General features: G+C 49.3%; 5 protein-coding genes across 5 annotated transcripts; 1 reads left to right on the top strand and 4 right to left on the bottom strand.

Annotated features, from left to right (window-relative positions):
• Positions 1–1,998: 1,998 nt before the first annotated feature.
• Positions 1,999–3,760, top strand: N7517_003350 (cytochrome P450; the record flags this gene model as incomplete). Its single annotated transcript, XM_056721080.1, has 5 exons — positions 1,999–2,230; positions 2,283–2,470; positions 2,525–2,649; positions 2,701–3,571; positions 3,629–3,760. The coding sequence occupies 5 exons, from the start codon at positions 1,999–2,001 to the stop codon at positions 3,758–3,760; spliced, it is 1,548 nt and encodes a 515-aa protein (XP_056585215.1).
• Positions 3,761–3,853: 93 nt separating this feature from the next.
• On the bottom strand, positions 3,854–4,218 carry N7517_003349 (Shikimate kinase; the record flags this gene model as incomplete). Its single annotated transcript, XM_056721079.1, has 2 exons — positions 3,854–3,898; positions 3,940–4,218. The coding sequence occupies 2 exons, from the start codon at positions 4,216–4,218 to the stop codon at positions 3,854–3,856; spliced, it is 324 nt and encodes a 107-aa protein (XP_056585214.1).
• Positions 4,219–4,930: 712 nt separating this feature from the next.
• Positions 4,931–9,737, bottom strand: N7517_003348 (pentafunctional protein ARO1; the record flags this gene model as incomplete). Its single annotated transcript, XM_056721078.1, has 2 exons — positions 4,931–4,957; positions 5,028–9,737. 2 exons carry the CDS (start codon positions 9,735–9,737, stop codon positions 4,931–4,933), a joined length of 4,737 nt encoding a protein of 1,578 aa, XP_056585213.1.
• Positions 9,738–10,309: 572 nt separating this feature from the next.
• N7517_003347 (uncharacterized protein) lies at positions 10,310–11,572 on the bottom strand (the record flags this gene model as incomplete). Its single annotated transcript, XM_056721077.1, has 1 exon — positions 10,310–11,572. One exon carries the CDS (start codon positions 11,570–11,572, stop codon positions 10,310–10,312), a length of 1,263 nt encoding a protein of 420 aa, XP_056585212.1.
• Positions 11,573–12,394: 822 nt separating this feature from the next.
• N7517_003346 (uncharacterized protein) lies at positions 12,395–16,132 on the bottom strand (the record flags this gene model as incomplete). The annotated part of the gene is made up of 6 exons (XM_056721076.1): positions 12,395–12,466; positions 12,536–14,911; positions 14,965–15,428; positions 15,506–15,701; positions 15,751–15,801; positions 15,857–16,132. 6 exons carry the CDS (start codon positions 16,130–16,132, stop codon positions 12,395–12,397), a joined length of 3,435 nt encoding a protein of 1,144 aa, XP_056585211.1.
• Between the last annotated feature and the right edge of the window lie 112 nt (positions 16,133–16,244).

Here is a 16,244-nt window from a genome sequence, read left to right as displayed (position 1 = left end):
CTATTGGAAAGTACTCAACCTTGAAAGATTGGACTATTACTCATAACCCACAAGGAATCAGAGAAAAAGTTAAATATGACTTGATAGAACGAAAGCAAAAAGAGTTCGTAGGTCTCGGAAGATTCCCCGGAAGATCAGATGGAGAGATCTGATTTATCTTTATTTTCATGCTCATTGAGATGTCCGATGGCGATCTTAATATGCTCTAGCTTGAATACTTTGTACGAAGTAAATCGTATACCTAAAGCCCTAAATCCAAACTGACACAAAAAAAAAAGGTAATCGGAGCGACTAGAAAACCAATCGAACATTATTTGGAAGATTTTATGGCGAAATCTGCCAAATATTAAAAATAATATCGAGGGGAAGGGAGCTGAGCGATCTGCGCGTTTCAAGACCCCGAGATATTTTCTGCAAGCGCTCAATGACGGAGTAATGGAGAATGGCTGGCCCCTAATGCACAGATTTGATGCCATTATGTAGCTCACCTTCGATCTGCGCTACTCCATTTGCCTTCCGAGCCGTCCTTAGTGGAGACGCTTGTTAAGCGAAAGCGAAAGTGGCTAGACTGTGAATGATTTGGAAGTTTCATATGTGATATGATTTCTTAAGAATGTGTACAAAGTACGAAGTAGACTGTAGATAATAGTACCCCTTTCGGCAAAGAGTTAATTTACTCCAGACTAGAAGTTTATTATCGCTCCCAAACCCAATATACATAGACGTTGGATATAGTAAATAGTTGGTCTGAAAATAGGTCCTTTGGATCCTATTCTGCCTGAATTGTGAGGTGCACCCAATTGAGCCCTTCTGCCTTGACACCTGGTTTTATCTACCGCCCTTTTCACCGCTCTTTTATCAAGCCCTTATTGTGGCAAGATATAGTACTCCGTAGGTACCTGCCCTTTATAAAAAAACAGCTAATAAGAATAAGTCACTATCTGAATAGGCAGAGAAAAAAATGAAGTGGCAGAATTGAAAGTCTGACTAAATTTGGAAGGCGGTACTTTGAATTCAGCGAGGACAAAGGGGTGTTATCAAACCTATACATGTACTCCGCATATGTATATTGTACCTACTTTTACCTGTTTTTGTCTTTCTATCCTTCTCTGAGAAATCAAAGAAAAACTGCATTGTGGAAAGTCAGAGTCTAACTTGTTTCAAGCCTTGGAGTCCTCGCTCTGGCTTACATGCGATATACAATCCATCACAGTGAACTATTAGTATTAGCCCCGATTCCAACCTCTTCACATTCATTTCAAGAGAATGCGCTCGGCATATCCATTCGAGTTAAGAACTACGTTGCACGAGGACCCGGCCCGTCATGGACTGCTTCATTTAGTCTACAGAGACTGCCCAGTGAAAAACACTGGCCATTCCATAGTGGAGAATGCCACGGCAGCTGCTCCACAGCCTCAGTGCGAGGTGCTTTGTTTTTTTTTCCATCTAGCTCCGTGCAAATGACTAGAAACACAAAATCCTGGTCTCGTACTTGGAAAGGATCTCCCGAGCATCTAATCTCCTGTGCTGATCATTGTCTCAAATGTTATGGGCAACGGCGCAACCGCACACCCGCACGGGCCCCTCTGACAGACAACGTCTTTCTCCATATCCAGAACATCTTTACTGCTTTAGGCAGCTATACGGGATCGATCTTTACCAAGAATGTGTGCAACGATGAACCAGCCACAAAACTGCCTACAATGCACGTATTACCAACGCTCTAGCGCAAGGACTAGCACAAATGGGGAGAGATCGATGCACGAGATGCCCCGTGCTGAGCATAGCTTCAACGGCTTAGACCTACTTTGGTCTAGGCTTGCAGAATTGTCGTGGGGTCTTGTAAGCTGAAGGTAGCCTTTTGGCCAATGCCCTTTTGGCCCCTTACTACAATGTGCTTTTTAATGCGAATGGCCATTGGTAGTTTATTTCCGGGGCCGTTTCCCTCCCTCGGCCAGAAAGAGGGGGTTTCATCTTCTATGCTTCTCTAAATTCGCCATGGGTCTTGCGGAAAAAGTCCTGTCACTGGTGACGGTGACCAATGCCATTTTGGGACTCGTCGCCTATATCGCGCTCAAGTTTACCTGGCAAGTTATTTACTACCGCTTCTTCAGTCCGCTCGCGAAATTCCCCGGTCCTTTCTGGGGCTCTGTAACTCGTCTTTGGATCGCATGGCATAATCTGCTGGATACTGAGGTACCGACTGTTTATGCGCTTGCTAAAAAACATGGTTGGTCTTGATTCTACCTCCAAAAGGAATGTTCCTAACTCAATCCTCTCAGGCCCTGTTGTTCGCATCACCCCCACATTGTTGCTGGTCAACGATCACGAAAAGCTCCCAGAAATCTACCACCGCAATGCAGACAAGACTGGGCACTATATCACTGGCAGCTTCGGCGAGACCGAGTCCCTGTTCAACATGAGATCTCACAAGACCCATGCGGTGTTCAGGAAGCACGTTGCTGGACCGGTATGATGATACGCGAATTCAGTCGCAGGCATCAAACACTGACACCCAACATAGTACAGCTTCAGCAACATCAAAAAGATGGAGCCATTGGTTGATACGCGCATCACCGCATGGACCAAAAAGCTCACGGAAAAGTTCGTGAAGACCGGCGAAGCCTTCGACTTCTCCTGGTGGGCAGTGTAAGTAGCATGAGTCAAACGAAACAATACTCCGACTAACAATACAACCAGCTACATGGCCTACGACATCATCAGTGAAATCGGCTTCGGTGAACCCTTCGGCTTCGTCGAAAAAGGCGAAGACATCGGCGGCCTAATCCAAGGCTTCCACGACGGCCTCCCAGCCTTCGGCCTCCTAGCCCGCCTCCACCCCTTCACCTCATGGATAAAAACCACTGCCTTGAAAAAGTACCTCGTCGCCTCACCAGCCGACGACTCGGGCATCGGTGTCTTAATGCGCTTCCGCGACCGACTCATCGATCAGCGTATCAAGGACATCCAGAACGGCAAGAAAATCGACCAAACAGACCTGCTCCAGACCTTCCTCGAGGCTCGCACTGAAGAAGGCAAACCCCTAGATCTGGAGTACATCCGCGCGGAGGTCCTACTCGTCCTGCTCGCCGGCGCAGACACAACCGGCACCGCCTTCCAGGCCATGGTGCAGTTCCTCATGACGCACCCGGAGGCGTACGAGCGTATGATGGCGGAAATCGATAACGCAGTCCGTAAGGGCCTCATCTCTGATATGCCACAGTACAATGAGGTCATAGAGCATCTGCCTTTCTATGTTGGCTGTGTGAAGGAGACAATGCGTTTGTGTCCGTCTGCGCCGAATATCTTCCCCCGCTATGTCGCCGAGCCGGGGATTGAGCTCTATGGTCGCTTTGTACCGGCTGGTACCGAGGTTAGCTGCAACCCGTACCTTGTACATCGGGATCCGAGGCTTTATGGGGATGATGCTGAGGAGTTTAAGCCTGAGAGGTGGTTGGATGCCGAGAAGGCGAAGTTGTACAATAAGTATAACTTTTCGTTTGGGTATGGGTCGCGTATCTGTTTGGGGAGGGATATTGCTATGATGGAGTTGTTCAAGGGTCCTTTGCAGGTGAGTTCTTTTCGGTCCTGTGAGATGATCATTCTGGGTTACTAATGCGTTGTTTAGTTCTTCCGTAAATACAAGCCGGAGACTGTGAAGGGTAAGCCTGAGGCTCAGTTCATGATCAAAGGTGGCATTGGGTACTGGAGAGACTTGTGGTTGACCATCTCTCCCCGGCCAGAGGTAAAGGCAGAGTGAAAACTGAGCTTTGGAGGGAATACACACATTAGACCTGAAGATAATTAGGCCGTTTTACAAAAAAAGAAGAGTGCATTCCAATTTTCAAAGGATTCAACTTGATATGCAGGTAGCGAACTCAGGCATAGGTTGCAGCCCCTGAAACATGATGATAAGCACAGTGTATGGAAGGATCTGACCCTTTGAGGTCGCTGGTCACTTCGTAACGTGATGTTTTGATATAGCGTTGGATCCATGCTCTGTATCAGCCATAACGAGACTTGCTCAGATAGATCCATCCATTTTATTGCAATGGGGCCATATTCGACGGGTCGTTTCATGGTTGCATCGAGGAGACGGTGGAGGTTGAGGGGACGGAGGTATTTATCGACAGCATCAAACCATTCGTGGTTGCTTGATGCGCCTGGTTCAGCCTTGATGCCGGCTGCACTGGTCGCTTGGGTTTCACTGTCACTCATCGTGCTAAGATAAGAAAGGTTGTGTTAGTGAAGTCCCTCGAAATATGGATAAGCAGGTGGGGACCTTACAGCTTGGTAAGATGAAAGGTTCAGTTGGAAGTCAGGTTAGAGGAGAGATGATGATCAAGGTATCTGTGGATGTCAGTACCACCTAGCAAGAAGGTGAGGTGGTAAAAGAAGAGAATGAAAAAAAGAAGAAGAGAAGAGACCAAGGAGATATGAAGGAAACCAAGAAGGATCAGAAGTAAAAGAAGAAGTCTGGATGTGAAGAAATGTATGGATGTGGATGATAATTAAGACGGAAAGCATCAAAGAAAAGTCATCGACCCATAACACAAGCAGAACGGCACTTGGGATGGTGGATGGTCAACCTAGCACGCATTTCAAGGCAGAGCAAGGAAGATTTTATCTCTAATCCCTTAAGATGCCACAAATGACAAGAATATCTCTACAGAACAACAAGATGCATCAATAAGACAAGGACAGGGTGTAATGTGGAATACAATAGAATTGACCAAAATGGAAATTTATGTAGATGAGAAATATCGTATGAACACGAGAAGCAAGATGCAAATCAGGACATGTTTTGTTAGAAGCTTTTTAGTATGTAACCCGCTCACCCAGTGCAAGAACATGGAACATGGAACATGATATGGCGTCAAATATGGAAGATAGAGAGAGGAGCCCGAGATATTCATGATGCATATATCATTCATTCAGCAGTACCCATGACGGCATCCTAAACACAAAGACAATAAAAGTTAGTAATGGAGCTAGAAAGAAAGAATATAACCAAGATATTTGCTTACCCTTGCCTCATGGTACAAGGGAGTGATACCAGTCCAGTGAACGAACTGGTGCACACCTTGTCCAACAAGGACCTCCAGTCCAGGAATGGTGCTCCAACCCGCATCAGATGCAAGCTGCATCAAGGCGGTGACAGTAGGCTTGTAGGCCATCTCAAGGAGAACACGGGGCTTGCTAGACTCGGAAGTACCGTCGATCTCCTGAGCGCGCTTGAACATGTGGGAGAGAGTCTCGCGCATGGCAGGGTCGATGGGACAGTCAGCGGGGATGGTGCCGATAGCGACCTGGGGAACGGTGTCAAGCTGGGCCTGGTTGTCTACAACGCGGATGTTGTAGTTGGTCGGGAAGGTCGAGGCCATGCCCTCGAGCTTGCTGGCAGTGCGGCCCACCACGTAGATCGGGGAGAAGCCCATGTTGTGGAGGGCGAAGATGGCAGCACGGGCAGTACCGCCACCACCGATGACCACGGCACTTTCCTTGCCAGTGGAACCGTAGACACCTGCATTGCGCATACATTGGACCATGCCTTGCCAGTCGGTGTTGTAACCAATCAGACGAGGGGGGTTGTCGCCGTTGGGGACGGGCACGACAGTGTTGACGGCGCCGATGATTTCAGCCTCCTGGGCGACTTCGTCGAGCAGGGGCATGATGTCCAACTTGAGGGGGATTGTCACCGAGGCACCACCGAAGTCGGGGGCGCGGATGAAGTCCTTAACGTCTTCGACATTGGTAGTCTCCAGGCGGGAGTACTCGTGGGGAAGACCCATTGTGCTGAAAAGGGTGTTGTGAAGAGCAGGAGACCGCGAGCCCGAGACGGGGGAACCGAAGATGGCAAACTTCTTGGCCTTGATCTCACCCATTAGGGAGAGACCACGGCGAATCTCTGCAGCGGACAGCTGACCAGGTGCTGCCTTGAAAGGAAGGCTGGGGTGAGACACCGGGGTCATGAAGCCGTTCAGGATACGGCTGAGCTGACCACTGTCGCCCATGTTGATCGCAATCAACGGGACATCGTGGGCTTCTTCAGCCCATGTTTTGAACTTCCGAAGGGCAGTGTTATCATCAAGGGTATTGGCAACACCGACGAGCTTGATCACATCACCGTACTCCAGAGCACGGTTGTAGGATTGCATCCAAGACATGTTGGACCACGACAAAGTGCCCTTAGGATCATGGTGCGAGGCGATAATCTTAGAGTAACCCTTCATCTCAGTAACGGCACGGAGCATTGCATCTGGGAAGGCGATCTCAAGATCCACAAATTCGCAGCCAGAACGGAACGCTAGTCGGTACAACTGCATCGCCGCATCATGAGCGTCATCGGGGAAGCGGCCACCTTGGCTCTTGGTGCGGATGGTGAAGATGAGCGGCAGGGTGGTACGACGACGAAGGAGAGACATTTGCTCGTTGACGTAGTCAACCGAGGGAATATCGCCGTCAGCTGAAGGGTCCTTCAACAGATCCACTCGCAGTTCGACAGCGTCAGACCCGACACAAGCTTCAGTGATAATATCACCCGACGGTTGGAGATCAGGCAGAGTCAATGAGACGAAGAAGCTGTGCTTCTTCTTCTTAATGATACTAAGGCTGTCTACTTGGCCAGTGACCACCCGCATGAAGCGGGTAAAGTCCTCTGAGGCAAGGGCCAGATCCGTTGAGGTGGAGTGCTGGCTGAAGTACTGGATGTTACTGCACTCTTGGAACCAAGGCTTACGTCGTAGCCACACGCCCATCATGTCCTCCACATAGGCAGGGCGAGTCTTATCAATCTGAAGGAAGTCCATCACGAGCTTAATGTCGCGCATGATGAGGAGCACGTTGCCCTTGCTCTTGTGGTAGTCTGTAAGCAGCTTCCGTGCCTCGGGCATTTCGACAACACCTCCGCCGCAGGCGAAGACGTAGCCGGTAGGATGGTCCTTAATGACGCGTCGAAGGACAGCGAGTTCTGCGTCTCTGAATCCCTCCCAACCGCGTGTCTTGATAATATCGGGGATAGTCATACCCTCGGAAGTCTCAAGCTCTGTGTCAAGATCGATGAATCGACGATCAAGGGCCTTAGCAACCCAGTTGCCGGCGGTGGTCTTCCCAGCGCCGCGCATACCGATGATGAAGACAGAGGCGCTGCTGCGCTTTTCATCGCTCGAGGAAGCATGCTCAGCTTCCTTCAATTCTTTACCATTGAGGTTCACGCTAAACATTTGCTTCAAGGCGTCCCACCAGCCAGGCCAGGTCTTACCAACACACTCTTTCTCCAGAATAAGGGTAGACTGGGGAGCGATAAGAGAAAGGACACTGAAACTGAACGCGACCCGGTGATCATCGTAACAGAAAACACCACCGGATGGCTGGCGAAGGGTAGAACGCTCGATGCCGTCGATCTCAAGACCGTCGTCATGCTCACGGCACACCACCCCGAATTTAGCCAATTCGTCTTTCATAGCCTTGATACGGTTACATTCCTTGACACGCTGGTTTGCGATACCGTAGATACGAGTTGTGTGATTTGAGCCCTTGCCTCGGGCAACAGCCGCGAGAACGGAGGCTGTAAGGAAGGCATCTGTCATGGGCTCCATGTCAACATTAGGCAGCGGCTGCAAAACGCCATCAGTAGGTCCGGTAACAGTGGTGGAAGAATCCGTCTGTACAACAGAGCAGCCCATAGGCCTTAGGACGTCCACTGCGAAGCGAGCATCGCCCTGAAGGGACTTGGAGCCAATGTTAGGGACGGTGCAGGTGGTGCCAGTGACAGCAGCGATCGCCAAAGGATAAGTCGCAGAGCTTGCATCGCTCTCCACAACATATTCGGCAGGGTTCACGTAGTGAGCTTGAGGAATGTGGTAGGTGTGCTCTTCGGTGGTAGACTTCTTCACGTCGATGCCGAAAGATCTCATCATCGCAGTGGTCATGTCGATATAAGGCTGTGAAATGGGCTTACCACCGACCAGCTTCAAAGTCACTGGCTCCTTGGCGTACGGAGCGCACATGAGCAGTGAAGAGACGTACTGAGAAGAAACTTTAGCGGCCAGGTTGATCTTTCCTCCCGCGAAGCCTCCAGAAGCGGCGATCTTGAGAGGAAGACATCCCTTGCTTTCCATGTACTCGACACCAGCACCATTGACGGTAAGAGCGTCAACAAGATCACCAATGGGCCTTTGCTTCATGCGGTTGTTGCCGGTCAAGACACTCGAGTCGACACTGCTGGGAGTAGCGAGTGTAGCCACGGTGGTGAGGAATCGCGAGGCAGTACCGGCGTTACCCAAGTACAGAGGAGAAGGACTTGCGATAATCTTTCCGCCTTTGCCGTTCACAACAAGGACCTCACCTTCCTCCTCCCAAGAGAAAGTTGCCGCACCGAGTCGCTCTAGGGCATTCAACATGACCTCAGTGTCGTCGGAGTGCAAGAGATTCTTGATGCGGCAGGTTCCAGAACCAAGCGCAGCAAGCACAAGGGCACGGTTGGAGATACTCTTCGATCCGGGGGGCGCGCAAGTGACATTGAGTGACTTGGGCACTCCGGGGTGAACCTCAACGCTGGGAGCAAGGACGACACCAATATCCTCATTAGAGACGACACTGGCCTTTGGCTCGTGAGTGCGGCCAATTGCCGACAAGAGCACAACCTTTTTCTTCGGGCCATCATTTTTCTTGTCCAAGGCCATGTTGAATAGCAATTGGTCTACAGAGCAGTGCTTACCAGCAGTCAACTTACGGACCCGAGGATCTTTCATGGAAGTGGGCAAGCCGTATGCCGAGATGCACTTTACCACGCGAGCGACGGCGACACCCTTCAGGATGCCCAAATGTCTCGCAAGCTCTGCTTCCTTAACCATGCCGATTGCGACACATTCGCCGTGAAGAATCTGAGGGGTAAGGATTGCCTCAATGGCATGTCCAATAGAATGACCCCAGTTGAGCAGGTTGCGAAGGCCGCCCTCACGCTCATCTGCGGAGACAACAAAGGCCTTGTGACGTGCCGACGCCAGGATTCTAGCCTTCAGGATATCCCGGATGCCGTCGAAGCGACCTTGGTCAGCCTTCGGCTCGCTGCGCACAGCAGCCAAGATTAAATCTGCATTATCTTCCAAGGCAGTGAACTCTTCTTCACTTGAGATGGCAGCAGTCTTAATGACCTCGGCCATACCATTGATGAACTCTCGGACGGGGAGAGTCTCGAGGAACTCAAGATCAATGTAGATTCTCGATGGCTGCCAGATAGAACCAATCAGGTTCTTACCAAGCGGAGTGTCAATAGCCGTCTTTCCTCCGATTGAGGAGTCCACCATGGCAAGGAGCGTGGTCGGGACCTGCACGAAGCGCACACCTCGCATGTAGGTTGCTGCAACAAATCCAGTCAAATCCCCAATTACACCACCACCCAACGCAATGATCACTGTGTCTCTACCACATGGTGGGTTCTGGCTCAGCATCCAATCTTCGATGTCGGCCTTGGTCTGCCGTGACTTGGAGCTTTCTCCGGGGGCTGCATTGTGGATGAGGAGCCGTGGGGCTGGGGTGATGGAAGCAGCGGCAGCCTCAAATGTCTTTTGGAAAGTGGGGGTATAAAGAGAACCGAGGTTGGTATCGGTGATGAGAACGTAGGTCGTCGAGGACAAGCCATTGATCAGGTCCTTTGCGACAAAATTGCGCCAAAGGCCAAAATCAGCGACAATGCTCTCCTGGCCCAAGATGCTGATCTTGGTGGGTTCGGACATTTTGGAGGAGGATAGAGACGAGGACTCGGTAATGGAAAAAGTTCAATAACTGCTCATTTCATTCTGTGACTTGTTAGTACCCTGACTCACAGTGCTGTACTTTATCTGTTCCCCCCCCCACAATGAATCTAGGGATACATGGTGCACAATAGTTTGGAGGAAAGTGACAGATTAAAGGAGATTGACCAACCTGGACAGAGCTGATCCTAGAGCCAATAGTGTATCAAAAGGAAATAATCACCAAGTCAAGAACCAACAAGACAAAGGAAAAAGAGTACTGTTTCCCCCTCCGGTGTCGCGGGCAGTTTCTTGACCGCCCGGTGACTCAATCTGTCGATCTATACAGACACACCCTTGAACAATTTACACACGATTTATATCATACAGATAGGTACTCATATCTGCCAATTTCTCTGGTACTAGCTTAAATGAATCTCAATTTAGACTATGGAATCAACATGTTCTCCAAAAAAAAAATGCCAGATTCCACATCTTAACCTCAATTTTCAACTTGGCCGACATCGCCTGCTTTGAACGCTAACCCTACAAATAACCGAAACTGTCCTGGGGGTTCAATCTTCTGTCAGATCAATTTCGATTATCGAGTCCAACTCGATTACGTTGCTCGAGTTGACTGCATCCAACTGGTCTGGCGAGTTCGAAGTACCTGCCAGTTCCGAATTGAACGCCGCCTGGATACGTTCATTCGATCCTGTGTTGTGAACTCTGGATGGTCGAGTCCTGTTTTTGGAAACACCATTATTCCGCCAGCTGATTTGCGTCCTTGGAGCGGCCTGGGAATGTTTGCCGGAGTGCTTTACTCCGGGGCCAATGTCTCCGCCAGGGCCAGCCTCTTCTACACGGCCGGTCTCCCCAGCGATCTGGTTGCTCATTTGAGCACAGTGGCTGGCAAGCTGGCCAAGAGGCTGGTTTTTGGCAATGGTCTCCCCAATGCATCTCCCTCCAATTATCTTGGTATATTGCTCGATCAGCCCATCGATACCAGCGAACTGGGTACTGCCATTTCCATCTTTCTGAGCTTCGTCAGACTCGACTGAGAGCTGGACCTGTTGAAATTGCTCGCATAGTTTGCCAGCAAATTGATATAGCATCTCACGAGTGCCGGTGTAATCACTGATGGCTCCTTCTTTAGGTGAACCGATCTTGTCGCCGCCCGAGGTAACCGGAAGCGCATGCTCGGGCTCAAGTGCGGTTGTGGAGGTCAATGCTGTTGGTGGCTCTTCAATCCTGTTGGCAGATACGGGAGATGGAATATTAAGTCTGTCAGTACTAGGTTCGCGGTGCCATTTCACTGGCATTGCAGCACGTGGTGGCATAGTATACCGTGCCTGTGATTTCCGCACATTTCGCCCCCGAAGAATAATGCATCTTGCATGCAAAAAGTCGTATGCATCAAGCTTCGGTGGAATCGTGTCGAGATTGCTGCGGGGAAATAGTGTCGGGACCACACGCATGAGCTGAGTTATACACCAGCTCGCGAACACCAAATGAAATATACTTTGAGTGACATTCTGCACACCGATTTGTGGGGGCACAGGAGCTGTCATGGCATCCATAAACATAGTTGCTCGTCGCCAAAGTTTCTCAAAATCCACAACTACCTGCTCTTTTTTGACGAAGTCCGACCATATGGTTACAATTCTCCGAGTTTCCGCGTTATCATACCATAATGCGTCGATCTCCTGTGTTGATGACAAGTTCAAGGCACCAGCAATTCTTGCTGCTGAGAATCGCATCCCTTTGGCCCATCGATAGTCATACAAGATCTCGGGTTCATAAGAGAACGGACGACATAATGCAGACGTTCTAGGCATGATGTACGGGCGAGGCTCGATGGAAGAAGATTGAGTTGTCTCCTTTAGTGAGCATGGGTAGAAGAGTGAAAGAGAAGTCCAAGTTGATGCGAAGGGTTTAAATAGGCACTATAGCTTGTTTGCTTTGCGAAGATGAACCTAATGATTAGAAGGTCTTCTGATCTTCTGATCTCCTAGGGTTTTGTGATGCCCACAAACATTCCAGTGTTGTAAACTATAGGACTTTGTAGCAAGCGCTTTCCAAGCCCTTTCCATGGCTGTTAGCCGTTAGGTTTCAAAAACGCACATCGCATCAAGACCTTGATGTATGATGATACATCCATCCATCGTATATCTAGTTTACCTGGGGATGTCGTAAGGTTGTACATACATAATTACATGTTTCCCTGTCGGACATGTTAGAGAACTGTGCAGGTAGTAGCATTATGTGTGTGCAGCAACAAAGGTTATCCATAGAAAAGTCTCTTGCACAAAGTATGAAAATATCTTAAAAGACTACTAAAAAGACTACACAAGGCCACATGCGTGGCCGTCTACTCTTGTGTACTTAAATCGTTATCCCTGGATTGTCCTTCCCATATAATGTCTATGAGCGAGGAACGAGAGATGTTAAAATGACGTGAACTAATCTTTTATATCGGATGTCATCACCCGAGAACCCTACTACTCCCCTAGTAGATATAAAAAAGCCAAGGGGCAACACATGGAGAGGAAATGAACCAGTGGAACGCAGCTACCTTTTCAAGCCTTGGCCTTTGGGGATCACACCGTGAATCAATTGAATCTTTTTTCGCCTGTCTATTTACACATGGCACATGTCCATCACTCATCTTCCTCCTCCTCATCGTCGTCCTCAGCCTCTGATACTTCCTCCCCGAGCTCCTTGAGCCGTTTCTAATAATTGTTAGTCAGATTTTCAAGAGGCAAGAACAGCCTAGGGATGTATCAAGCTAATAAACGTACCTTGTCCTCCGTTCGCTTAGCCTCAAGGTCTCCAAAGACAATCAGCAGGTCTTCCAGTTCAGACTGGGCCGATTGGCGAGCTTCCTCTTTTTCTTTGGCATCAGATTTAGCCTTGTCGAGCTGGGCCTGGACGCTTTTGAGGGCTTCGGCTGCACTGCGAGCGTGGGACTCGGCCTCCCTGGCCTTTTCCTCGGCCTCTTTAGCTCGTTCTTCCAGCGCCGAGGTCTGGGATGCGGTGCCTTCTTGGGCTGTTTCAAGATCATTGCTAGACTTCTGGGCCTCGGCAAGGTCTGATTCCCGAGCTGCAAGATGTTGCTTTAGAGTTGCGATCTCAGTTTCATGCTCTTTTTTGGCTGCGGCGAGATTCAACTCGAGAGCCCCGACTGTATTATCGTGCCCAGTGGATTCAGTCTCATATTGTTGCTTGGCCGTAGAGAACTCTGACTCCAAGGTTTCAAGCTTGCTCTTGTAGTCACCGACTTCCGCTTCGTGCTTTTGCTTGGTTGCCGCCAACGTAGATTCCACGCTCTGTAACCTTTTGGTAAGATCGGCAACTTCTCCATCATGGGTTCCCTTGATGCTTTCATAGACCTTGATTCTCTTGTTGAGGTCGGCCAGCTGCCCATCATTGGCTTTCTTGGTGTTTTCTAGGTCCTGAATCTTCTTTTCAAGACCGGCAACTTGTCCACTGTGGGCCTTGTTGGACTGGCTGATGGTGTTCTGCAACTCCTGGATCTTCTTGTTGGATTTATCAGCTTGATCACTGTGGGATTTCTTGTTGCTTTCTAGATCCTTAATCTTCTTTTGAAGATCAGTGACCTGTACACTGTGAGCCTCATTGGACTGGCTGATGGTAGTTCCCAATTCCTGGAGTTTCTTATTGAGGTTGACAACTTCTCCTGTATGTTGTTCCTGGATGCGAGAAAGCTCTGATTCTAAGCCACGAATGGTTTGCTGTAGAGCAGAAACCTCTCGCTCATGGTGCTCTCTCACTTCCTTTGCTTTGTTGCTCTTGCTTTCAGATTCCGCCGAAGTCTGCTTGAGTTCATGGTCGATGGCACGGAGCTGCTCATTATGCTGCTTGAGTAACTCGTTCTTGGAATGCCTATGTTCATTTTCGAGCTTCGATAGCTGTTTTGATAGCTCCTGCGCATGGCTTTGCTCTAAAGATTGGTTGGTTTGTTGAAGCTTTGACAATTCAATGGCGTTGGATTCCTTTGTCTTTCGGTGGTCCAACTGTTCTTGATCAAGCCTTCGTTGGATGCTAACGAGATCGGACTCCAATGTTTGAAGGGTCTGGGTGCGATCTTCAATTTCTGCGCGCAATGAATCAACAAGCTCACGCGAAATTCCCTTTTCGACGCCATTGGCAACAACAGAGATCTCAAACCCAGGTTCGCGGTCAATGGCACGAAGTAATCGGCTAAAGTTATCTTTAAGAAACTCAACGAATGAGCGGTCAAAAAACACCTCCGGCAGTCCACCCTCGAGCTGACCACCAGCGGTTTGAGGAAGGACCTCAAAGTCGCGAACTAATGGACATTCTCGAAGTCTTGTGATCTTGTCGATATATTGTTCCCTGCCAAGCTGCTCAATGAGTAGTTTGTGGAGCGTGACGCGAGGGATCGGGGAGTCTTTGGTGGAGAACTCATATATGACACCCAACAGCACGGTGCAAAGGCCGGGCACCAATTTACTAGGGGCGCGCTGGTGCTTGATTTCCTGCAACAAGGTTTGGATGCAGCTACCCTCCCCAAGAAGATCATTCACGACGTCTGGGTCCTCAAAAAGCCAACCACAGAGCAACATCAGATAACCGACGGTGATTCTTTCATCATCGCCGCGCTGTAGACCAGTAATCAGGTTTCCAACGACAGATTGGACACTAGTGACCACTTCTTCGCCGCTCTCAGCATCGCCCTCAGTGACACCCATAGCTATTGCCTTCGCCTCTGCATCATCGAAGAGCAAATGGAACATCAGAACACAGGCCATCCACACTTGATACGGATCGGCATTGCCGCGCGCTTCGGGTGCAGTGAGCAGTACAGATAGAATATTGGGAATCCGATCCTGCCCGCTGGTGTGCCCTTCAATTGCCCGCCTTAGAACGTGCATGCGAATTCCAGGATGATTGGCGAAAAACGCTTTCATACATTCGCAGGCAGCAAGTCGTGCATCCAAGAGGCTGTTGGGAGCAGGTTCGAGGCTGAGCTTTAGAAATGCCTCAATGACATTGATGCGTAAAGGTTCATTCGCATCACCATTGACAGCCTTGTCGCCGCGGGGGTAGGAACCCCACAGGACTTCGATGTCACCGAATCTTTCCTGTAACGGCGAATTGCCGCGAATCAGATCGGCACAAGTTGACAAGGCCTAGGCTTGTTAGTAATAAATACGGACAAACAATGTTAATATCAACATCTCACCTTTGAGGTCACACTGACACTGAACCTCTGACCGAATGCAATGCTAAGAACTTGTTCTGTTACGCCATTCTGCCAGAATGCAGTCTGGTTAATGGGTGTGCTCATGCCGCCGCGAATCAAGAACAACTGAATGATTGCCAACAGGCCCCAGACATTCTTATCTCGGTGGACTAGAGTCCACTGTGGCGCTGGCTCGTTGTCTTCTGGCTCCTGCTGACATTCATGAAGCAACTGTGTTACCCTTTTCACACAACCGGTCTCGCGGAAAAACGATTGGTTGGAAACATTGAACCTCAACAGGTGAGCCAACAAGGAGAGGCAGTCTTCCACTACCTCGGTCCCATGAGTCAATGCTCCCTCGGCTTCGATAAGAGAAAAAAGTATTTCGAATGCATTCTCGAATGCCACAAGCTTTTGCAACTCTTCTGAGGCGGGGGTCAGGGCAATCAACAAGACGAGAGCCTCTAGAGAATGAAGAAAACAGTTTGTCAGCCCCAATATTTCATGTCCCACCTGGATGCAATTGTTCAACAAGACATACCGTTTCGTACTGGTTCTCTCGGATCTGTCAGCACACTGACTAGTTTGGAAATACCTAGCGGCGCTGTAAAAATGCATTCTTGTGTTCTTTCCGGTCGTGCGCTGCAAATGTGCGAAATCAATTGGAGTGAATAGAGGCGGGAGTAAAATTCACGGGCTTCCAAAAGGTTGAGTAGGGTAGTTATGTTGTCTTGTCGCTTTAGAAATGTCAGTCCATCATTTCGGGACCGAGGTCACGATGCGTACCTGAGTGAATTCATCTGCCAGCCATAGAGCTATTTCGTCCGACGCTTCAGGCTAAGTATATATATGAGTAACGCGAGTGCAATTATTCAGAGTACAAGATACCCACACTAGATTCATCAGGCGTGAAGAGCATCAAAAGGGTCTCGAGGACCACTTTGATTGTGTCCACATCCTCACTGTCGTTGCGTAGACTGCTGATCAATGACCGCAGACCACCAGAAGCGACTGATGCAGGGTAAACTTTTGCAAAACTTCTTAATCCTTGGATTGCTGCGCGACGATCTTCCAACAATGTAGCACTCTGCAGTCTACTGCTTAATATGTCGATTGTGTCCGTAGCCGTTTGTTTGGCCGGAGCTTGCGACTCGAGGATTCGGAACATCGTAGTTGATTCGCAATATCATGGTCATTGCCAGCCGACGCCGTAGGAATTGGTAGTCATCTATGAGAGAGCAAAGAGTGAAAAAAAGTGAAGAGGTTGGTTCGCTGATTGC

This window comes from Penicillium concentricum, assembly GCF_028827145.1.
Source record: "Penicillium concentricum strain IBT 3081 chromosome Unknown utg000001l_segment0_segment0, whole genome shotgun sequence".
Classification (NCBI taxonomy): domain Eukaryota; kingdom Fungi; phylum Ascomycota; class Eurotiomycetes; order Eurotiales; family Aspergillaceae; genus Penicillium; species Penicillium concentricum.
Note: the sequence above shows the minus strand (reverse complement) of the source record. Positions and strands in the feature narration are given on the sequence as shown.